Source organism: Gopherus evgoodei, chromosome 6 (assembly GCF_007399415.2).
Source record: "Gopherus evgoodei ecotype Sinaloan lineage chromosome 6, rGopEvg1_v1.p, whole genome shotgun sequence".
NCBI classification, from domain to species: Eukaryota; Metazoa; Chordata; order Testudines; family Testudinidae; genus Gopherus; species Gopherus evgoodei.
In genome coordinates, this window is record NC_044327.1 from 7,180,502 (window position 1) to 7,205,226 (window position 24,725).

Consider the following 24,725-nt stretch of genomic DNA (forward strand, 5'->3'; position numbering starts at 1 on the left):
ACTCCAATATTTAAAAAGGGCTCTAGAGGTGATCCCGGCAATTACAGACCAGTAAGTCTAACGTCAGTACCGGGCAAATTAGTCGAAACAATAGTTAAGAATAAAATTGTCAGGCACATAGAAAAACAAACTGTTGAGCAATAGTCAACATGGTTTCTGTAAAGGGAAATCGTGTTTTACTAATCTAATAGAGTTCTTTGAAGGGGTCAACAAACATGTGGACAATGGAGATCCAGTGGACATAGTGTACTTAGATTTCCAGAAAGCCTTTGACAAGGTCCCTCACCAAAGGCTCTTACGCAAATTAAGCTGTCATGGGATAAAAGGGAAGGTCCTGTCATGGATTGAGAACTGGTTAAAAGACAGGGAACAAAGGGTAGGAATAAATGGTAAATTCTCAGAATGGAGAGGGGTAACTAGCGGTGTTCCCCAAGGGTCAGTTCTAGGACCAATCCTATTCAATTTATTCATAAATGATCTCGAGAATGGGATAAACAGTGAGGTGGCAAAGTTTGCAGATGATACTAAACTACTCAAAATAGTTAAGACCAAAACAGATTGTGAAGAACTTCAAAAAGATCTCACAAAACTAAGTGATTAGGCAACAAAATGGCAAATGAAATTTAATGTGGATAAATGTAAAGTAATGCACATTGGAAAAAATAACCCCAACTATACATACAATATGATGGGGGCTAATTTAGCTACAACGAGTCAGGAAAAAGATCTTGGAGTCATCGTGGATAGTTCTATGAAGATGTCCATGCAGTGTGCAGAGGCAGTCCAAAAAGCAAACAGGATGTTAGGAATCATTAAAAAGGGGATAGAGAATAAGACTGAAAGTATATTATTGCCCTTATACAAATCCATGGTATGCTCACATCTTGAACTGTGTACAGATGTGGTCTCCTTACCTCAAAAAAGATATTCTAGCACTAGAAAATGTTCAGAAAAGGGCAACTAAAATGATTAGGGGTTTGGAGAGGGTCTCATATGAGGAAAGATTAAAGAGGCTAGGCCTCTTCAGCTTGGAAAAGAGGAGATTAAGGGGGGATATGATAGAGACTAAGGGGGTATGATAGAGACTAAGGGGGGGATATGATAGATAAAATCATGAGTGATGTTGAGAAAATGGATAAGAAAAGGTTATTTACTTATTCTCATAATACAAGAACTAGGGATCACCAAATGAAATTAATAGGCAGCAGGTTTAAAACAAATAAAAGGAAGTTCTTCTTCACACATCAAGTATCAGGGGGTAGCCGTGTTAGTCTGGATCTGTAAAAGCAGCAAAGAATCCTGTGGCACCTTATAGACTAACAGACGTTTTGGAGCATGAGCTTTCGTGGGTGAAATTTCCATTACATGCATCTGAGGAAGTAGGTATTCACCCACGAAAGCTCATGCTCCAAAACGTCTGTTAGTCTATAAGGTGCCACAGGATTCTTTGCTGTTTCTTCACACAGTGCACAGTCAACCTGTGGAACTCCTTACCTGAAGAGGTTGTTAAGGCTAGGACTATAATAGCGTTTCACAGAGAACTAGATAAATTCATGGTGGTGAAGTCCATAAATGGCTATTAGCCAGGATGGGTAAAGAATGGTGTCCCTAGCCTCTGTTTGTCAGAGGATGGAGATAGATGGCAGGAGAGAGATCACTTGATCATTGCTTGTTAGGTTCACGCCCTCTGAGGGACCTGGCACTGGCCACTGTCGGTAAACAGATACTGGGCTAGATGGACCTTTGGTCTGACCCGGTACGGCCGTTCTTATGTTATGTTCTTATAAGCCCACTCCATTTTCAGTCAGATGTGTATGCTGCTTTCCCTATGAACTGACATCACAATGAATTAATTATGACAGTCTATTATAACAAACGATGACCAGCATGGGAAAAGAAATTCCTCCCCAGGACTTTTCTTAATGCATGCAGACTGATTGCGACTTCAGGTTTGTTTTCATACCTCAGAGACAGATTCTGGGAAGGAGACCGAGACACAGGAGGTACAGCACGGACTTTCAAAGCTCTATCCTGTTCTGTCATTTGCCAGCCTGTTATTAAATAAAACTATAATTTGTAGCAAACTCCCTTCCTCCGGCAAAAGCACTTGGTGTTAAAATTGTCACAAGCAGTTAGAAAAAGTATGCCAATCAAAAACAATTAAAAATCATGTATGGAAAAATGAGGTTTAAGGTATATTCCCTAAATTGGGGATGGGGTACTGAGACAGATGTCCAGGAGCAGCAAATCCCACACCCCCAAGCTCACTCTAGCAGTTTACCACCTAGCTGGGGAGAAATGGTGATATCTGTAAAGGATGGTGTGGTCTGAGCTCCGATACTCGACAGGCTGGGGTCTGAAGAGAAGTCACCAAAAGGACTTTAAGAACCAAACAGTGCTAGCTCAACTGGCATTTGCTGGCAAGCAGACGAGGCAGGCCTAATGAGTGAACACACACCAGGATGTGTTCTGACCAAGTTGCAAGATCGGGAGTGACTATAATCAAGCCTATGATCACTAAAGCATGAGTTGCTGTTGCAACGTCAGACTGGGATACGTAAGGCTGCAGCCTGCGCAAAGTGCTCATCTGGAATAAAACAAGACACTGCATTTGTGATGTGCTCTGTCAGACACACGACTTTGCATGGAAACAGACTGATCAAAAGCCATACCAAGGTTCTTAAGTTTTATTTCATTATCAGCCATCTTTGTTTTTAAAACAACAGCACTTACCTTAGGTGTTAAAAATCTCAGGTTCTCAGACATTTCAATCATAAGCTGCATTTCCTGTGTCCTAATCTATATCACATTGTCAAAATGGCAACTCTTTTTCTGAGTTTTAATTATTCTTTTTCCTAACAGCAATTTAGGTTCATTGGCGTGGCAGTAAAGAAAAGGGAACCCTGATGCATATACTATGGGACACAGGCAGCTGTGGAAAGAGGTGGACACAAGAGTGAAAATAGCCGTTGGCTTCAACAACCAATCCTCATCTGAAAATTATATTGTAGGTTATGGTCCAACCATGCTGAGTTTAACTCTACCACAAAGACTTTGGTTCTTAAGGGCCGCAATGATTACCAAGCAGCAGAGAATCCTGTGGCACCTTATAGACTAACAGACGTTTTAGAGCATGAGCTTTCATGCCGTTTCCGACTCAAAGAATACTTTCAGGACAACACTGAATAGCGCACTGATATACAGGTACCCTCCCACCAACAGCACAAGAAGAAGAACTCCATATGGACTCCTCCTGAGGGTCGAAATGACAGTCTGGACCTCTACATTGAATGCTTCCGCCAACGTGCACAGGCAGAAATTATGGAAAAACAACATCGCTTGCCTCATAACCTAAGTCGTGCAGAACGCAATGCCATCCACAGCCTCAGAAACCACCCTGACATTATCATCAAAGAGGCTGATAAAGGAGGTGCTGTTGTTATCATGAACAGGTCTGACTACCAAAAGGAGGCTGCCAGACAACTCTCCAACACTAAATTCTACAGGCCACTTCCCTCAGATTCCACTGAGGAATACACTAAGAAACTGCAACATCTACTCAGGACACTCCCTACACTAACACCGTAACAAATCAACATACCCTTACAGCCCCGACCAGAGTTATTCTATCTACTACCCAAGATCCACAAACCCGGAAATCCTGGACGCCCCATCATCTCGGGCATTGGCACTTTCACTGAAGGACTGTCTGGATATGTGGAGTCTCTGCTCAGGCCCTATGCCACCAGCACTCCCAGCTATCTCTGTGACACCACTGATTTCCTGAGGAAACTACAATGCATTGGTGACCTTCCAGAAAACACCATCCTAGCCACCATGGATGTAGAGACTCTCTACACGAACATCCCACACACAGATGGAATACAAGCTGTCAGGAACAGTATCCCTGATGATGCCACAGCACAACTGGCTGCTGAGCTCTGTGCCTTTATCCTCACACACAACTATTTCAAATTTGATGACAATATATATCTCCAGATCAGTGGCACTGCTATGGGCACCCGCATGGCCCCACAATATGCCAATATTTTTATGGCTGACCTGGAACAACGCTTCCTCAGCTCTCGTCCACTCACGCCCCTTCTCTACCTACGCTACATTGATGACATCTTCATCATCTGGACCCATGGGAAGGAGTCTCTGGAAAAATTCCACCACGATTTCAACAGCTTCCCCCCCACCATCAACCTCAGCCTGGACCAATCTACATGGGAGGTCCACTTCCTAGACACCACGGTACAAATAAGTGATGGTCACATTACCACTACCCTATACCGAAAACCTACTGACCACTATGCCTACCTTCATGCCTCCAGCTTCCATCCCAGGCACATCACACGATCCATTGTCTACAGCCAAGCACTGAGGTACAACCGCATCTGCTCTAACCCCTCAGACAGAGACCAACACCTATGAAATCTCCACCAAGCATTCTCAAAACTACAATACCCGCATGAGGAAATAAGGAAACAGATCAACAGAGCCAGACGTGTACCCAGAAGCCTCCTACTGCAAGACAAACCCAAGAAAGAAACCAACAGGACTCCACTGGCCATCACATACAGTCTCCAGCTAAAACCTCTCCAACGCATCATCAGGGATCTATAACCCATCCTGGACAATGATCCCACACTTTCACAGGCCTTGGGAGGCAAGCCAGTCCTCGCCCACAGGCAACCTGCCAACCTGAAACATATTCTCACCAGTAACTGCACACCGCACCATAGTAACTCTAGCTCAGGAACCAATCCATGCAACAAACCTCTTTGCCAACTCTGCCCACATATCTACACCAGCGACACCATCACAGGACCTAACCAGATCAGCCACACCATCACCGGTTCATTCACCTGCATGTCCACCAATGTAATATACACCATCATATGCCAGCAATGCCCCTCTGCTATGTACATCGGCCAAACTGGACAGTCGCTACGGAAAAGGATAAGCGGACACAAATCAGATATTAGGAATGGCAATATACAAAAACCTGTAGGAGAACACTTCAACCTCCCTGGCCACACTATAGCAGACCTTAAGGTGGCCATCCTGCAGCAAAAAAACTTCAGGACCAGACTTCAAAGAGAAACTGCTGAGCTTCAGTTCATCTGCAAATTTGACACCATCAGCTCAGGATTAAACAAAGACTGTGAATGGCTTGCCAATTACAAAAGCAGTTTCTCCTCCCTTGGTTTCACACCTCAACTGCTAGAACAGGGCCTCATCCTCCCTGATTGAACTACCTCATTATCTTTAGCTTGCCTGCATATATATACCTGCCCCTGGAAATTTCCACCACATGCACCTGACGAAGTGGGTATTCACCCACGAAAGCTCATGCTCTAAAATGTCTGTTCGTTTATAAGGCGCCACAGGATTCTTTGCTGCTTTTACAGATCCAGACTAACACGGCTACCCCTCTAATGAATGATTACCAAGTGCGTGATTTGACAAAAATGGACGAGTAGGCTTATGCTCAAAATAGAAGAGTGGTATTTGGACCTGTCTGAGTTTTCAGCTAAAGAAATATTACCTTATCCACGTAGAGAGCAAGTATAGGAATTCAAAGAAATCTGATAGATGATAGGTTTCATGATACATTTGGCTTAAGAATGCTGAGATAGCTCCAAGAATGCCAGACTTCCATTCAATTTCACCTCTCTGCTTTTTTCCCTCCCTCTTCCCACCCTCCACCCCAGCCTTCTCCTTCCCTCTTTTTCCTATTTGTGTAAGTTTACATTATTGTTACCCCCACCATAACATGTTATGTCTGTGTAATATTGTCTGATTTTGTACTGCCTGGTCCTGAACCTTTGACAAATTGTAAAGTTGCACAATATCATACTTTTACTGGATATCCGATGAAATGTGCAGCGTTAGGTAACAAACAAGCTGTAAGTCATTTTCCTCTTTGTAACTTTTATTGTTTATGAAAATTACAAAAAATAATAATAGTGATTTAGGCTGCCATTCAGGAAAGCAGTCACTGTGTAAGTACCACTGAAGTGAAGCATATGCTTAAGTGATTTCCTGGATCGGGTCCTTATTCTTCTTTGTAATTTGATGGCGTAATAAGAACATTCTTTTACACTGAAGTTTTCTTTTAACAAAATGACTTAGGACCTGATCCAAGGTGCACTGAAGTCAATGTGAGTCTTTGTGCCGACATCACTGGGCAAATGGACAAGGCTTTGCTCTCAGAGAGAAACTGTGTGCTAATAAATCTCGGCAAAAGAGAAATGGAACAAAAAAAAAGGAAACGTGAAAACACAACTGTGCTCACAAACATGCCCAGACATGTGATGAGGCCGTCAAAAACTCCTTTCACAACAGTGACAACCACTAGAAATCAACACCACTACCACCCAGCTGTTCATGTATCATGCATGAGATATTATTATATTGTTTGTTTATGAAACATCCAAAAGCGTGCCAGACACTCTTCACTTCAAAGAGAAAGAGAAGGCCTGTGCCCCGAGGAGATTACACACTCATTCTAGATGTGATATTGCATGCAAAAGTAGCAAACAATAGAGTGGATGAAGGGGGAGAGGAGAGAGGGCCGCAACCACAGGATCTCATAGATACTCGGGATAGTGAGCCTCTCCCCTATTTAGAGCTAGGTGAAGTTGTCATTAGTAACTACTTTGTTTCTGTTCTGGGAACAAATATAGTCCAACCCCTTCTAGAGTAAGAGCCCTGGTTATATATACCAGATCCATCTACTCACAGAATGCAACAAGAGAGGGGATTCACCCTCCCAAAGTTTAAGATCAAACATTCATGCTGTATGAGAGAATGAGTCCACAGAAGCATGACAGGGAGTAGGCCTCTTTCACCTGTTTTCTATTTTGGCCTAACACACTTGAATGCCCCCAAAAGAAAAGCCCCAGGCCCTTGTCCCATCAGAAAGCCTCCTCCTTTCTTTCTGTACACAGCTCTCCATTATCCTCGTACCACTAGGTGAAGTGATGCATTTGAGAGGTCAATTTACTCTGGCAGGGGGTTGGGGAGCCATGAATCTCTATTCTTCTGTGTTCAGACTCAAAAGGGAACTGAGGAGCTGTTGTGTGTACCAGCTCAGCCATACGCTCTACTGGAGAGTAAATAAACCCAAGCCTTTAATCTGTACTGAAAGGAAGTGGAGTGCAGGGATTGTGATGGGCAATATGTTCAAATAACAAAGCTGTCTGACCAACATGCGCTTACAAACCAGTTAAAGTATTGGCCTCTGAATTTCAAATCTTCCTAACATCCCTCTCAAATGGTCTGCATTATGTGATTCTATTGGGCAAGGGGTTTTGGTTGGGTCAGTTTCTTTATTTTTTGCAGTATCCTAAGTGACAACACTTCTTCACAACAGGCTCAGTTTCTCTGGTCTGCAGCCTTTCCTGCCTTGAACACACACAAAGGTGTTCTATTCTTTACAATTAAGTCAAGAATATCCATTTCATCGGGGACTGCCAAACCCAAATTAAACCACTGTGAATTTGGACATTTGTAAAATTCCAGCCAAGCAAATGAGGAAATGCCAGATACTAGCGGGTTCACTGGTGTTCCAGAATTTCTCTCTTAATTATTATATGTCACAAGAATGCATTTGGTAAATGATGCCACTGTCAGACTTTCAGCAAAACATTCTATCTGATGTGGATAGATCAATAATTTGATAAGCCCTTTCTTTTAAAGTCCATGTAAAAAAACCTAAAACTTGAAGTCCATGTAATTTTGTGTGTATTTCTTTAGCAGAAATATCTCAGAACTTTTCCCTCAAACTCTCGCATAACCCATAACTTACAAGTTGTCCCACAATAACAAACCAGCGGATATTTATGGGTGAACAAAAATGTTTATCAGGAAATGCATTTTAGATTGATGCCCTCTGAGTAGTGGTAAGAACAGCTGTAGCGTGTGATTATGATGATGCAATCACAGAGTGATGCTACTGGTCCTAATGGCTGGGATATCCTAAATCAGGATGTTTATTCCTCTGACCTTAATAGGAACATTCAGATGGCTTTTGTGGGCTAGTGATTTATGGATTGCTAAAACAAGCCATTATAAATATCTTAGACAAACAGGCTTCTAATTTTTTAGAATCATCTAGAAAAGGAAGGAGAATCTGTAATCACTTTTCCTAAAATACTCCTGAAATGTAAAACATTTTAAAATAATAGGAAGTACATCCAGAACAGTTGCCATGACAGCTGCAGATATGCCCAGGACGAAACCTGGTTAACTGGATTAAGTTTACTTGTATGATCAAGCCTGACTCTCCTTTATCTACTTTCCACCTCACAGGCTATGTCCTGTGAGCATGAAGGATAGCTCTTGGCTCCGTTTTCAGACAGCTGAGAGACAGGAAGAACAGCAACTCACCCTCTGCTTTCTTTCCTTTAGAGCTTCACTCACCCACCAAATCAATCATCAAGGCACCGATAGGTGAAGAGTCCTTTCCTCCCAACAGCTGGTGAAGGAACGAGAAAGGGCCCTGAACTGCCAGTAACCCAAAGGAACACAAACACAAGGAGAAATTCCAGGCAGACCAGATTCATGCGGGAGATGTAGAAAGGCATCACACGGGTTAGTCCTGCAGATTGATCACCCAGCTCACAGAACACAGGGTTTGGCACTTGTACCAGAGAGTTTGAATTTTTTAAATCCAGGAGGAGGCAGACCCTGCTGAATGACTTGGACAGTGCAAAATACAGCACTGTTTTCTCTTGAGATCACTACATGAGGTGGAACCTGAACTTCTGGGCTGATCTCTACCACAGGGCTCATGTTTTCCCAAATGACTTCCCTGAAGAGTGGGGTGCAGTAGTAATAAAAATAGAACCTAAGCATGGACTCCTGGCCAACTGGGAGGGAGTAAAAGACAGTTACTCACCTTTGTAACTGTTGTTCTTCGAGATGTGTTGCTCATATCCACTCCAATTAGGTGTGCGCGCGCCGCATGCACATTCGTCGGAAGATTTTTTCCCTAGCAACACCCGGCGGGTCGGCTGGGCGCCCCCTGGCGTGGCGCCGCTATGGCACCGAATACATACCCCTGCCAACTCGTCCGCTCCTCAGTTCCTTCTTGCCGGCTACTTCGACAGTGGGGAAGGAGGGCGGTTTTTGGAATGGATATGAGCAACACATCTCGAAGAACAACAGTTACAAAGATGAGTAACCGTCTTTTCTTCTTCGAGTGCTTGCTCATATCCATTCCAATTAGGTGAATCCCAAGCCTTACCTAGGCAGTGGGGTCGGAGTGAGATACTGCAGAATGCAAAACTGCTAAGCCGAAGGCTGCATCGTCTCTGGATTGTTGCACCACAGGGCATAATGGGAAGTAAAGATGTGTACTGAAGACCACGTAGCTGCTCAACATATCTCCTGAATAGGTACTCGAGCTAAGAAGGCGGCCGACGAGGCCTGGGCCCTGGTAGAATGTGCGGTAATACGACCCGGAGAGGCATGAGCTAGATCATAACAAGTCCGGATGCACGCCATTACCCAGAACGAAATCCTCTGACAAGAGACAGGTTGGTCTTTCATCCGGTCCGCCACTGCAACAAAGAGTTGGGGCGTTTTGCAGAAGGGCCTCGTTCGGTCGATATAGAAGGCGAGCGCCCTACGGACGTCGAGCGAATGTAACTGCTGCTCCCTACGAGATGTATGCGGTTTGGGGAAGAAGACCGGGAGGAGTATGTCCTGGTTGAGATGAAAGGCCGAGACTACTTTTGGGAGGAACGCCGGATGTGGGCGTAACTGCACCTTGTCCTTGTGGAACACCGTGTATAGTGGGTCCACCACCAGAGCCCGAAGCTCAGAGACTCTCCTAGCCGATGTGATGGCTACAAGGAAGGCTGTTTTCCATGACAAATATAGGAGTGAGAAGGTTGCCAATGGCTCGAATGGAGGGGACATAAGTCTCGTCAGGACTAAATTGAGGTCCCAGGAAGGGGCGGCGCGTTGTACTAGGGGGTATAGATGCTCCAAGTCTTTGAGGAACCTCGAGACCATAGGGTGGGAGAAAACGGAGTGAGTACCTTCTCCGGGCTGGAAAGTAGAAAAGGTCTCTGGCGTGCTGGGAACGATAAGCTCTACCGAGGCGTGTGCCGGGGAGCTGTCATGCACCGGACTCGACGGCTCTTGCATGGCCGGAATCAACAGTGCCGAGATTGCCGGTGCCACGGCAGTTGCTGGTGCCAGGCGGCTCGGTTTCGGCTGCTGCTCAGACTGCAGTGCAGATATTGGAGCCGCAGGAGCTTTCAGCTTTCTGGCACGCAGGGAGAGGGAGCAGTGCCGGGCTGACTTCTGGGCCGGTGACGGCTGGTGCCGGGACATCTTCGCGGCGCCGCTGCTCTCCGGTGCCGACAAGGCACTTCTCCCCGGCGCGGACTGTGCGGCACTCTGTGCCGAAGATAGAGGAGTGAGGGCTGCCTCCATTAGGAGCTGCTTAAGGCGAAAGTCCCGCTCCTTTTTTGTCCGTGGCTTAAACGACTTGCAAATCCGGCACTTATCTGCAAGATGGGATTCCCCCAGGCACTTTAGGCAGGAGTCGTGGGGGTCTCCCATTGGCATCAGCCGCCGGCAGGCCGAGCACAGTTTGAAACCCGGTGAACCAGGCATGAACATGGGCACCGGGAGAGGGGAAGGGGCTAATCCCCAACCCTCTGAACTATATACACTAACTACGTTTACAAAAGGGTATTAAAAGTATTAAGTACAACTATAAAACTAAACTATATACACAATAAGTACTAGAACGAGTGAATAGCTAGGGAAGTGGAGATCAGCTAAGCCGCACTCCACTGTTCCAGCGACCGACATGGGCGGTAAGAAGGAACTGAGGAGCGGACGGGTCGGCAGGGGTATATATTCAGTGCCATAGCGGCGCCACGCCAGGGGGTGCCCAGCCGACCTGCCGGGTGTTGCTAGGGTAAAAATCTTCCGACAAACGTGCACGTGGCACGCGCACACCTAATTGGAATGGATGTGAGCAAACACTCGAAGAAGACTCTCAAGATGCATTGGGTTCTAGGACTCAATGTGAACAAAATATACACCAAAGCAAGGCTGAGGAGCTCTTCTCCAGGAGGAGATGGTGATTATAGAGGAGCATGCTTTCATGTAGAGGGATTTCCAAAAGCAGTCAATACCAATCTCTATTTTTCCCTAAAGGAGCTGAACTGGATGAAGCATGATAACCTGGAGCAGGGGAAAGGGTTGTAGGAGTGTGTCCCCGATAGCTTTATCTACCATTAACGATCTTGCAAAAATTTTGGCCACAAAACAGCTGACCCTCTGGGAGGCAAGAGTGACCTACGTGAGATCACCTTCCTATTCTATATTGACAAAGCCTGACAAGGCATAACAAAGGCAGCCTATAGCAGAAACAATCCCTGATGTAATAAGTTTCATATGCCTTTTACCAAGCTTAACTTGGGTAGTGTCCAGCACACATTTGGAAAAGACTTCCCATTAGTCTTGGCATCATCAGCCATTCTACGCAGACTGTCCTGAACTACAGAGATGGAATCTTGCTACCCACTTGGCAGAGATGGAAGAATCGGCCTCACAAAACGAATAGAATGAAAGAAATGTTGCCATGTGACTGCGATCAGAGCTGTGATGGAAGAGGGGTTTAAGCGAAGGATCCAGTGGAGGGAGGACTAGCTCTGGTCCAAGTTGCCTCTATACTGGCCTGAAGTGTCACCCTGTTAGTGGAAGGAATCCCAGTGCACAGGCTTGCATGGGGCCACATACCCATCTGTTTTCACCCCTGGGAGCTCATCAGGGTATGTTTGCGTAAGAGTTAGGATGTAGTGCGCAAAGTAATTTAACCCCAAATTACTAAAATTATAGCCTGGAGAAACAAAGATCAGGAAAATTGAATTATTGTTCCCTGTGATACAAATTCAAGGATGTGTGAACCCACAGTCTATCAACACAGGCTCTTTTTGTGCCTAACGGATGCTATAACTCAGCACTAAGTTATTAACCCTGCATAATTTAGTCTACAAAGAAAAGCAGCAAAAACTGGAAAAAAGGAGTTCGTGCCGTTACAGCTTCGCCTGCGGGACCTTTCCTGAGGCACAAGTCCAACAGAAGTTACAGTTCCTATAAGCGTGAGAGCCACTTCCTGTATTCTGCTCTCTAGGTGAGCTAACCTCAAAATTAATTATTCCCAAACTCAGTAGGTGGATCCTGTGCAATTAACCTACCTCCTAGCTTCTCCAAACAATGTACTGATGGCAAAGGGAAGTTTGGTAACAGGCATAGGATTCATCTTCTTTTAAACTAAAACTGTGGGTTTTTTAAATAGAAAGGGCAACCTGGCTAAGTCCAATGAAATTCAGAAACTGAAGAAGAGCTTTAATTCAGTTAAAGAAACCGCTCAAAGAGTATTCACGCCTTTTAATCCATCAACTTGCTTTGAACAGTGGTTTAAAGACAGGCAAATGACTGAAAACTAATCATCTTAAAGTTAAATCCCACGTCTCTTTTCCAGATATATGTTATCCAACTAGTCAGTGTTTAAACATCAGAAGCTGTTAATAAAGCTTAAGTGACCATAACAGTTCAACAGCCAACTAAAATCAATGGCAGTGACAGAGTTACCCTCCTGTGTGGTGGTGGCATGGCTGGGCATGGGCACCAACATTTGCAAAGCTGTGCTGGAGCTAAAGGATTGATCCTGGCTCCTGAGCTTGTTGCTGGTCTTTGCTTTATGCTGAAGCATCTTCCGTTGCTGCAAGTTTCTCGTGTCATTTTGCAGCTTCTGTCCTTTGTTGAGGAGCAAGATCCTTTCGCTAAGTTGTTTGAGGGCTTGTCCCCACACAAAAGTTGTAAAGGTTTAACTATATCTGTCTAGTTAAAGTGCACAGCCCCCTACTTAACACACCAGTTCTATTAGTATAAATGTGCTTTATACACTATTCCTATTCAGGAAGGAAAATAAGCTGCCTTATACTGGTATAATTGCATCTACACTGGGGTTGTACTGGTATAACTATTCCAGTTTAAAAAAAAATCACAATCCTAACTGAAAGTAATTTCAGGCCTCAAATTATAGGAGCTACTTTCGTTCTCACCCAATTTACTGAAAGCAGAGAACACACTTTCAGAGTCCAACTGGACTCAGGTATCAGTGTTTGTCACTTCTTCATTGGCTCACTTCCTTATGGGTCAGTTACATCTTCAGTTAATACCTATGTAGCAGGACTTGTGGACTCTTGTCAAAGTTGTTTATTAAACCTCTATTCCTGGATGAGAAGTTCTCAGTCTCTCTCTCTGAAGTTACTTTCAAAACATTTTCGTGTATTCAGTCCATTTATTGAAATATTGAAGTTCCATAAATTTATAAAAATGCTTCTTTTTCCAATGACCAAAGCCACATTTTACAGTCAAGTCTTTTTGCTGCTTGGATCTAATACTTTCAGGGCCAGATTTTCAAGAAAGGTCTCAGTACCCAACAGCTCCTAGTTAGGCGCCTAAATGAAGGTACCCAGGTTTTCAAAAGCTCAGCTTCCAATGTTGTCAGTGGGGGAATTTGCTGTTATTCCCAACAGGTGCTGAGAGTTCTTGATATTCTGGCCCTTAGAGTGTATATCATTAAGATGCTCTTTTGAAATGTAGCTACTTCCATTCAACAACCTGCCTGGATTCTCCTGGCCTCCTCCTAAATTTGAGACATTGATGTGCCAGCCAGCTGCAGATGTGCAAGATGCCTTCAGGCAATTGGGTGACAAGTGGAAAAAAAGAAAAACCTCACCAGGTCCCACACTCTTGATTTAGTTCAGCTGAGTTTGGGGTTGGGCTCTAGGCTCACAGGTCTTTTAGAACCAGAGAGGGTTACCTTCTCACAGACTGGCCTGATTAATGTGTGCGGGGAAGAGGGGGGATGGACTGCCAGGAAGCACCATCTCTAGAATCTAATCCTGCCAGAAAGGAAAGACTTGGGAAGAATTCATTATAAGAAAAATATAAGTCTGACCTAACCAGCTGGAAGAGTTGTTTCCACCTGCTGGAGACAGGAAAACAAGGGCCCAATCCAAAGCCCATTGAAGTCAATGGAAAGACTGCTTATGCTTTTATCACCATGACAGCAAGACCGGCATCATTAGGAAACATGGTGGTAAAAACACCTAGGCCCTGTTTTGCAGGAACGTTCTCATGGTTGCTATCACTGGAGAGAGCTGTGCTGGTGGTGGCCCAGTGGTGGGAGATTTCCAGAGAAAGGGCTTTGGAGACATGTCTATACCAGCCTTTTTTAGACACAATCTCCCACCACTGCTACCAAGGAGGGAACTCTAGCACAGACAAGGAGCTGTCAGCCGACCACCATCGAGATCTGCTCTGAGCAGCTCTCTCTCCTGACTTACCTTATTTTGAAGATTTCACTGATACCTTGGAAGTGGTATTTTTGCACACTCATAACTTCAGCTGTGTATATCGGTCAGTCTTCAGGCCAAATGCCCTTCGTGCAACCCCTGAGGCTTTGGAAATGGTTCCTGCTTCCACAGACTACATCCCCATCGGAGACTGTCATCACGATAACCCTACACTAGCTGTAGTCTCCAGAAGCTACTTAGTAAACAGACAGAAAAGCTGCCAAGTTGGATCAGCCACTCTCAAGTTACATATGTTCACACACCTTCTGGGACTCCGCCCTTCTATTCCACTCATGGAGCTCACAATGATCCTGCATCCCAGAAGCAGAGTAGCATAGGGGGGAATCAGGCCCTTCACATACAGGGAGAGGCAAAATTGACTTAATCTGGTTTATCATGATCTCACTTGCCTGCTCCTTTTGGAGTTTGGTTTGGTTTTTTTCAAATCGCTCCTCTCTTTCAGGCCCGAGTGTGTTTCTTGAATGTCTTTATACTTTGCATCTGTTGGCTTTTCCAGTAACTTACTGCATAAGTTTAGCCCCCTTTGCACAAAGTAGCTCTGGCTACATTCCCTATTTACTCCTGGAGTCCCAATTCTGATTATTTAGATTGTAGGTAGGAATTTCAAAAGTTCCTGAGCAAGTTACCTTCCTAACTCCAGTTGACTTTCACAGGAAATCAGGCTCCCAGCTTGCCCAGGTAACTGAAAATCCTACCGTATGTTCCTTAGGGTTTTTTAAAACCTCCCTACAAGTACGACAAATGTATCCTGGCTTTGAATTCATTCTTTTGTTTTATAAATATTTCTGCTAGCTCATGTCATCAATCTCCTCTGTCCCGCAGGCTGTAAACCCAGTCACAATTACGACTTTCCTTTTTAATTTAGATTCTTCAGGCTTCTTAGCCTAAATTGCATCTTTTCAAAACAACAAACAAATCATAAGAACTGATACTAATTAACATTTCTATTGCAGTAATGCTTAAAGACCAATCAGGGTGGGATCCCATTGTTCTAGGTGCTGGACATATATACAGGACATGACAATTCCTGCCCCACAGGGCTGACCATCTAAAATTCCCATGGCATTGTAGAGAGTCTTTCACACCGATGGGTCTGACAAGTGCCTTATGGTCATATTTAAAGCCCAGTGAAGTCAGTGGGAGCCTTTCCATTGACTCGAGTAGGCACTGGCTTAAACAGCAGCTGTCATTTCTCTTTCTAGCCAAGTCCCTCTCCTATTACAACCTAGCACCTATTTACCCGTTGTGCACTTGGTCAGTGTCAATCCGTCTTCTGTGATAACCTACAAACCTTCTCCCTGATCACGACTGCTCCTTTCAGTACATGTCTTAGATGGTGCTGGACTGTCTGTGAATTAATTTGAATTTAGAGCTTATTAAGTCACGAAGCTGCTTGATTCAGCAGGAAAACTAGTAAGATCTGATGTTTCTGAGATGTTACATCTCTAACAACTTGCTGAATTGTTAATTCAGACATTGCCTAATCGGGCTGTTCATACCAATTCCCCTTCCTGGGCGGTCTGTAAAAACAAAAACAAAAACTTGGGGAAAGAAAATAGCATTCCCTGGAGGTTTAATGTCATACAAATCTGAGTCATAGCATGTGAACAGCTTCTTTATTTCCTTAAGTAATTGGTTGATTTTTGTTGGTAACAGAAGAAATTTTGACCACAGCCCTTCTTTCTGTAGCCTTACTGGGAGTTTGCCGACATTCAGTCTGTGTTAATAGCTTCAGAATAATACAGCCCTTGTTTTTTTCAGTAGGAACAGGGAGGAAGCACCTCAGAGACAAACAGGAACTGTCTCAGGGTTTAAAAAATTCAGTGGGCCAAACCTCTCACTGAGGTCAACTGTTCTGTGCACAACGGGGCAGGCTGGGACTTTCTCCACCTTTTACTCACACAGGTGAGCATTTAACTCTCATCAGCTGCCCCAGTGAAATCTCTCAACTGTATGGATGGCATGGACTGATGGGAGGAGCTCATTAACAGCTCCCAAAACACAGGCTTCCCCTTCTAATTTCTGTCTTGGCAAGAGGCAAGACTTTCTGGAACGTTTCATCAAAATCTGCTCAGCTAGTTTGTTTGGTGGTTTGGTTTTTTTTATTTTGTTTTTACATTTATGTTTATGTTAAACTCGTTCTGTAATTGAATGATGAGTGAAAAATGTCTCACTAAAATATATAGGACAAGTGTTTGTTTCTCTAAACTCTCAATGAAATCTACAAAATAAGCCATGTCTGAACATAGACTCTACTATACCTTAACTCACAACATGTGGCATAGCATAAGAAATTGGAATTTACAGCCACGATTTTGTATGGAGATTGGCTAATGTTGACCTGTGCAGAATCCACTGATGTCAGTGAAGCTGTGCAGGGTCCATCTTTACCCACTACCCTCCATCAAGGCCTATGCAATTAAAAGGTCAACATATATTCATAATACAAGGTGAGGTTATATTTTACGGCACGATACAGAGAGAAGAGCTAAAGCTAAGCTTTTCCTATTAACTCTGCATTTCCTCTCTTCTGACTGCTTTAGTCTTACCCGCAACACTGCACTAATGCTAGTTTTTTGCACGAACTTCTATACTAAATAAAGCATCAAACCGCACTTGAATCCACTGAAAGCCACACGGTCTATCACTTTGTTCTGGTTTGATGACATTTGGATAAAAATACAAATACAAAGGAAAGGGAGGTAAAAGAGGCGAGGTTATTAGCACCCCATCCATGCCCCAACTAAAGATTCGTTAGAAGAGAGTAGGAGATGAAAGTGTTTTTCAGTGGAGAGCAGTTAACACCAAAAAACAATGTTACGGTTTCCTTACAACATTCTACACCTTTCTAAAAACCAAATGTTTTAAAGCTCTGGAAATGAGCACTCATCCTGCATCCCTCACTAGCACCCCACCCAATTTACCTTAACTTTGCCCTCTTTGGATATGTCTACACTGCAAGTGAAAATATGATTATTATAACATGGCCCAGCATAACCTGCAGGGGTAACGTCGGTGTGTAGACATGCTGGCGTGAGCCAGCAACTTGAGGATGCACCCAGGCTCTCTGGTGGCCCCGTCCCCTTATTTTATTTTGTTATGGAAATGTGCTGCTGGAGGCATTCCGTCCACTGTGGGCCAGATTCTCTGCTAGTGCAAATACACTTATTCTTAGCAGCTCAGAGGCTCCATTTTTGTCATCTTGTTCTTTATCTCCCATGCTGCATCCTCCTATCTGCCTCCCCCCCAGGACTCCTGCCCCATCCAATCCCCCCCCCCGTTCCCTGACGGCCCCTTTGGGACCCCTGCCCCATCCATACACCCCCACTCCCTGTCCCCTGACTGCCCCCTACCACTCCATCCAACCCCCCTCCTTCCTGACTGCCCCCAGGGACCCTGCCCCCATTCAATCCCCCCGGTTTCCCTCCCAACCATCTACACCCCCACCCCCTGACGACCATCCTGAACTCCCCTGCCCTCTATCCAACCCCCTCCCCCCGCTCCCTGCTCCCTTACTGCACTGCCTGGAGCAGCCACACTGCCCAGCTGGAGCCAGGCCACGCCGCCACCACCACGCAGCACAGAGACCGGGTCAGGCCAGGCTCTGCAGCTGCGCTGCCCCAGGAGCTCACAGCCCTGCCGCCAAAAGCACTGCACTGGCGGCGGGGAGAACTGAGCCTGTGGGGGAGGGGGAACAGCAGGGGAGGGGCCGGGGGAAGCCTCTCGAGTCAGGAGCTCGGGGGCTGGGCAGGACTGTTCCACCGGCCGTAGTTTGCCCACCCCTGCTGTAGATTCACACCCTGGCGTGCTGCATGTAAGTTGCTGGGTAAACAAGTTGTGAGAGAGAGAAAAAATAAACAAACAAAATGGAAGATAGGGAAGAACACTCAGGAATAGGTATCTTTACATTTCTGGTTTATACCTGCCCATTTCATTGCATGTGCTGCTCCTGGGGGGGTCATTACTTCTTCCAGGACAGTGCTTCTGGGACAGGCTAGTTTCATGCTCACTGTTGTGTCCATCTGACCTCGTTTGTATTTGAATGTTGGCCATTCAGTGTTCAGTTATGACCCAATCACTGGAGCAGTACATGGAAGAGACTAGCTCTTCTCATGCCTTCTTCTGTGGCTGGCGTTTGTCTCCTATCTATGGTCTGTCATTAGCAATATGAACCCATCAGGGAGTCACATGCTGCTCTAACACGACAGGAGTTCAGACAGTGCTGTTGGCAGCTGATTTATACCAGCACATTCAAAGTCTGAACTTGCGTCACACATCCGAATGCCCTAACCCAAGTAAGCTGTGGGTTTGGCTACACTTGCAGCTGTACAGCGCCGAGAGTTCAGCTGTCTTCATACAGCTGTGTAGGGAAAGCGCTGCAGTGTGGCCACACTGACAGCTACCAGCGCTGCAGTGTGGCCACATTTGCAGCGGTGTTAGGAGTGGTGCATTAAGGGCAGCTATCCCAGCATTCAAGTGGCTGCAACGTGCTTTTCAAAAGAGGAGGGTGGGGTGGAGTGTGACAGGGAGTGTGGGGGAGACAGAAAGAGTGGATTTTTGGAACTGACACTGTGTCAGTTCCCTGCCTTGCAAGTTCTAATGACTTGAAGATACACAGCACCAACCTTTAATCGTTTTAAAAGTTTCAACCCCTTCCCCCACCCCTCTCTCATTCTCTAAATGCAAATAGCCTTTAGACCAGATAAGCAGCTGCTCCAAAACGGACACCCCTCCCCCTCTCTGGTCTGCTTCTCTCCTCAAGCAAACACTAGCTGTAGACATTCATCCCCCTGCCTGCCTCTGCTCGAGCAAACAGTAGCTGTGCTTGTTTTTTAGGTAAGCAGCTCCAGGAGCCCCTGAGTTCCCAACAAAACAAAGAGAGGCATCACAACAAAACAAAGAGTGTTATCTTTACTTAAAAAGCATTATGGGAAGGTTATGGAGGTCAGTTTCAGTTACAGCGTAGTAATTAATCACTGTTTACACTGGCACCCCAGCACTGCAAGAGCAGCGCTGTTCTCTTTATTCCTCTCGTCGAGGTGGAGTACAGGCAGCGCTGTAGCCAGGGAGATACAGCGCTATATGTGCCTTGCCAGTGTGGATGTGGAGTAAGTTACAGCGCTGTAAAATCACCACCAGCGCTGTAACTCTCAAGTGTAGCCAAGCCCTTAGTCTGAGTCACTTTTCTCCACGGTGGAGAGCTGTGGGCAGCAGTGTATTAGTGCAGAAGGATGGTATGTATGCAATCTTTATGCATGCCTGAACAGATACTATCAGCTACCTTTCATTACCATCCTACTCAGTGTGAGAGATCCTTGTTATGCTAAGCAGACAGCCCGTAACCAGAGCTACCTGCTGCATGTGTAGAGATTCCTCCTTACTGTAAATGCTGTTCCTGCATTCAGATAAATATTTCCCTTTCCTTATCTAGACCTTCCACCCTCACTGAAGAACATCCACTGAGCAGATGAATGTGGCATGTGCATCTCATGCTTGACAGGACGCTGCTCTTCTTGAGTGTGGTTTTAGCTGCATTCCCCTTTTCAGTGGCCAGTAAGGTTTACAGACAAATTTAACTGGGAGGCAGCGGGTAGGGCACTAGACTGGGAATCAGGAGACCTGGGCTCTGTTCTTGGCTGGTCCAAGTCATTTCCCCTTTCTGTGCTTCTGTCCCCACTGCATTCCCTTCTGCCTGTCTTGTCTATCTAGACTCTCAGCTCTTCAGCACAAGGACCAGGGTGTATGAAAATGAAGGGTTGTGGTTTTTTTATTTAGATCAGATTTTTATTTAAAATTAAATACAGGTTGATTATTAAAAATAAACATTTAAAATTAAATTTGAAATTGACAACCTATGTTAAGGCCTACACCTCTATAATCTAATAACATCATTTAAATTAAATGCAAAAATAATCTTGCACTCCATGTTTGCTGCCAAGTGTTAAAGAAAGTCCCACCACTGTCCTGGGGGAAGTCACTGGCTCAGCAACTGGAACCAGAGTTGGTTGAAGTGCTAAACCAGTTTTTAACAGCAGTAGTTTACTCTGCAAATGCAGAGAGAATATTTTCTTAATTTCAGTTTATTCAACTAGTTCAGTTCAATGACTAGTTCATTCAAAGTTTAAAAAAAAGCAGGAATGTTTGTTTTCCTCTTCCAGTCTATGAATAAAAACTAGGTGTGACAGTATGGTCCAGCAGTTCTAAACGCTTGAAGGATGTGGTGATCACAGTTAGTTCAACACATTACCTACAGATAATACTTTGTTGCAATAAATCAGTTAATTTTAAATGCAAAATATGTTTTGATAAACATACACAGAAACTAGTATCCAGCAGCGTTAATGTAGTTTTATTCAAATAATTTTAAAAATTGCAAATGCTTGTTTGGGGCATTTTTAGTTGAATACCAATTTCAATCCCAATGCAGCTTGACACAAATCATGAGTAGAAAATCAATCATCTAGTAAATAAGAAAATTTACCATTTTCTAAGACGATAAAAATAAATGTGTCTAGATATACAGTATCCTCCTGGTTAGCAAAAAGAAGTATCAGACTGAGTGTCAGGGGTCTATTGAGTTGTAAATAAACATGTTTTAATGATTACCAACCAATGAGAATCAATTGCTCCTTAGGAAAATAACTAAAAAGTACAAATGCAAAGCAAGCACAATGGGGCCCCAATCTCATTGGAAGTGTCTTGGCACTACTGATTGAATTAGATACCCATCAACCAACTAACTTTTCAGACTTAAGCTAGCATGAGGCAGTAAACCAAGTATGCACCATCGACAACCCTGCCTGCCTACAGGGCGAGCTTCAAAGAGTTCACATTGATCTTTAATTTGAATAAACTGTCTATGGGTACGTCTACACTACAGGATAAATTCGAATTAGCTTAAACCGATTTTATAAAACAGATATTATAAAGTCGATTGTAAGCGTCCACACTAGGCACATTAATTCGGTGGTGTGCGTCTGTGGTCTGAGGCTAGCATCGATTTCTGGAGCGGTGCACTGTGGGTAGCTACTGTAAAAGAATGAGGCCAATAACGTCGATTTGCGTCCACACTAACCCTAAATCGATATAGTAATATCGATTTTAGCGTTACTCCTCTCGTTTTGTAGGAGTACAGAAATTGATTTAAAGAGCCCTTTAAATCGATATAAAGAGCAGTGTAGTGTGGACGGGTGCAGTGTTAAATTGATTTAACGCTGTTAAAATCGGTTTAACAGCATAGTGTGGACCAGGCCTATGTCTAAAGAACCAGCTAAGGGAAGAGGGTTTGTTATGCCTTTAAGGGTCTGATCCTGTAGTGAGTTATGCCTGGGGATTTATAACTGAGTCTGGGGCTTGAAAGCAGAGTTCGTAAAAACGCAGGAAGAAAGTAATCGAATTCAAGAGCTCATCTAGCACGTACCGGCTCCAAATGCAAAGAAGAAGCTCTTGTCGGGGTACTCCTCCAGCAGGTCCTTCACCCGCTTTCCCATCCTCTCATTGCGCTTGTAGATGAGCTCCTGGCGGAAATAGCTGTCTATCTCTTGGGCGGTAATGCGCTCGTTGGGCGGCAGGGTGGCGTTAATGAAATTTGGGACCTAGGCAAGAAAGAAAAATCTTTGTGGGAAATGACGATTTCACTGGTGTATTCCAAGGAGACGAAGATTGTCAAGATCAGGCACTGAGGCGCCTGGCATTCCCCCTCGTCCCCCACAAAAAGCACGTACAGCAGGACAAAAACCCCTCTCAGTGACTTGTTAATAATGCTCCATTTCTCCAAGTATGTGATTTTATAACCTGTGCAACTGAATTTGTTTTAGCTTGATACAAAGAAAACAGACATTGTGGGTTTGTCAGATGGTAGCTCTTGAATCCTGCTTGTGTGGCTAGAGGAAATCCGTTTTTGTCACTGGCCATCTTTAGCTTCATACCTTTTCCTTACGCCCCCCAAGTGTTACAAGATTAAGATCACAGGGACAGTGTCACATGAGCCTTTTGCCTGCTGTCCTGCAAGCCGCTCTGGCTTGGGGAGAATAATAAACAAGCAACTAGAGTCGGTCAAAAAAAATTCAACATTTTTCCAAAAAAGGGACAATTTTTTCATTAAAAACGTTCCCATTTTTCAACCAGCTCCATGTGCACCATTTACAAGGTGGTCCCCAGTCCCCTCACAGTAGCCCCAAATCCACTTATGGTTGCCTGCTGCAACCCCGCCCCCTCCAAATCCTTTGCCATCCTTTGGGACCAATATGCACCAGTGCCCAAGGCCCCTGCAGCGATGAAGCAAGACATACGCAGATAATGCACCCGCACGCTGCAGAGAATGTTGAAAACCTCTGAGATCACGGTCAGCCTGACCTGGGGGGAAATTCCTTCCTGATCCCATCCCATGTATGGTGATCAGTTGGACCCTGAGCATGCCAGCAAGAACCAGCCAGCCAAGCACCTGAGACACAGAATGCTCGGTGCCACCTCAGAGCCCCATCCCGCCCCAACCAAGTCCCATCTCCGGCTGAGGCCATCCCTAATGCTTCAGAAGAAGGAGATTAAAAAACAAACCCCCCGAGATTCAAGGCGGGGGGCAGCAGGTGCTGTAAGAGTGAGGAGTTCCAGGAGGAAGACAGTCTCTTGCTCTTTCCTTCCCCTCATTGGCTTCCACAGAATTTGGCAGGCTTTGTTTTTTGTTTGCCATTTCTCCGCCAATGGGGTGTGAGCACTTCCCAGATCATGTCCAACTGGTTGGGAATTGCTGTTTTAACAGATTTAGACTATTAGGGCCACAGGGAGGTCACCCTTTGATCAGCTCACACAGAATCTGTCTCTGATGGCGAGCTTTATGTGGTGGAGAAAAAGGACTCTGATGTAGGTGAAGGGCAACTTGTCTCTCAGAGACATGTGGCATAGTATCAACAGGGCAGTTCTCTCCTCGGGATGGGAAGCAAGGTCTGTAATCTGCAGTAATCTAATAAAATAATCATGTCTAATCTGTTCAGTCATCTGTGAAACAGGGATAATGATGTTCACCTCCTCTGTAAAGCGCTTTGAGATCTGTGGAGGAAAAATGCTACATAAGAACTAGGTGTTATTTATTATTATCATTGCCAACAATTCACTCAGCTGCAAATGCACCTGGGGCGATGGTGAGGTGTGCGCAACAACAAAGAGACAGTGACAGGCACACAATGCTCACAATGTGGCACAACAGACTGAACGTGACAGTAGCTCCAGTCCTGCAGCGCCCCCCACTTAATGTGCTCCGCCACAGAGGGCAATGTCAGATCAGCAGGGCACCCCTTCCACTCAGCTCTGCTAGGCAGAACCTCACACTCCCATGTAATCAGAAGTCTAACGTCTGAGGTTATCTAGCCACCACCCTGACAAGGCCAAATGATTCCGTACAGGCCATTTTCTTGTTGTGTATAGTATCAGAGCACTGGGGCTTCCATCACACTGCTTGGGAGACTGTTCCCACAACGGACTCTATGTGGCTTCATACATTTTTCCTAATATTCACTACAAACCCAATCTTTCTTTGTTTCATCCCAGTTCTCCTATGTAGGTCTTGTCTGCACTACAAAGCTGTACAGCATTAACTCAGTCCCCAGCAGGTGGATGCAGGGGGGAGGGATAGCTCAGTCGTTTGACCATTGGCCTGTTAAACCCAGGATTGTGAGTTCAATCCTTGAGGGGGCCATTTGGGGAACTGGGGTAAAAATCTGGGGATTGGTCCTGCTTTGAGCAGAGGGTTGGACTAGATGACCTCCTGAGGTCCCTTCCAACCCTGATATTCTATGATTATACCAATATAGCTATTCCCATATGGGAAGTGGAACGGCTATACTGCTATAAAACACTTTTACACACCCATACTAGTTGCATGCAGGATTGCACTGGGATAATTATTAACTAACAGATTATAGATTAACTAACAGTTACACCAATACAAAAACTATACACAAATCAGGCCATATACACCCTTCTGCCCTCCTATGTAATCCCTCCCCCCCTTATGCTTTCAAGATGTCCTCTTAGACACCTCTTTGCCGCTGCAAGGCTTCACCAAATAACTAGGCTATGAAAGAGCGGGGTTAAATGCAAAGCATGCCCCGTCCCGAGACAGGGCTCCGATACAAACGCAACAGTGACAGGAATATATATAAAAACTGCATGTGCTATAGAAGTGCAAACAATCTAAGGAGCTCAAAGGGCTTGACAAATATGAAGCAGCCAATCCATGAGCCACCACTGTGAGGAAGTGACTACCCTCCCCATTGCCAAGGTGGGGAAATACAGGCATTAAAA

The 24,725-nt window shown here is 44.9% G+C and overlaps 1 protein-coding gene across 1 annotated transcript in view; it reads right to left on the reverse strand.

Annotated features, from left to right (window-relative positions):
• The window catches only part of TRABD2A (TraB domain containing 2A), a 107,856-nt gene that overhangs the window by 16,619 nt on the left and 66,512 nt on the right, over window positions 1-24,725 (reverse strand). The window contains exon 4 of the mRNA XM_030566756.1: window positions 21,847-22,021. Within this exon, the coding sequence (XP_030422616.1) occupies window positions 21,847-22,021 (175 nt within the window). The remainder of the gene's footprint in view (window positions 1-21,846; window positions 22,022-24,725) is intronic.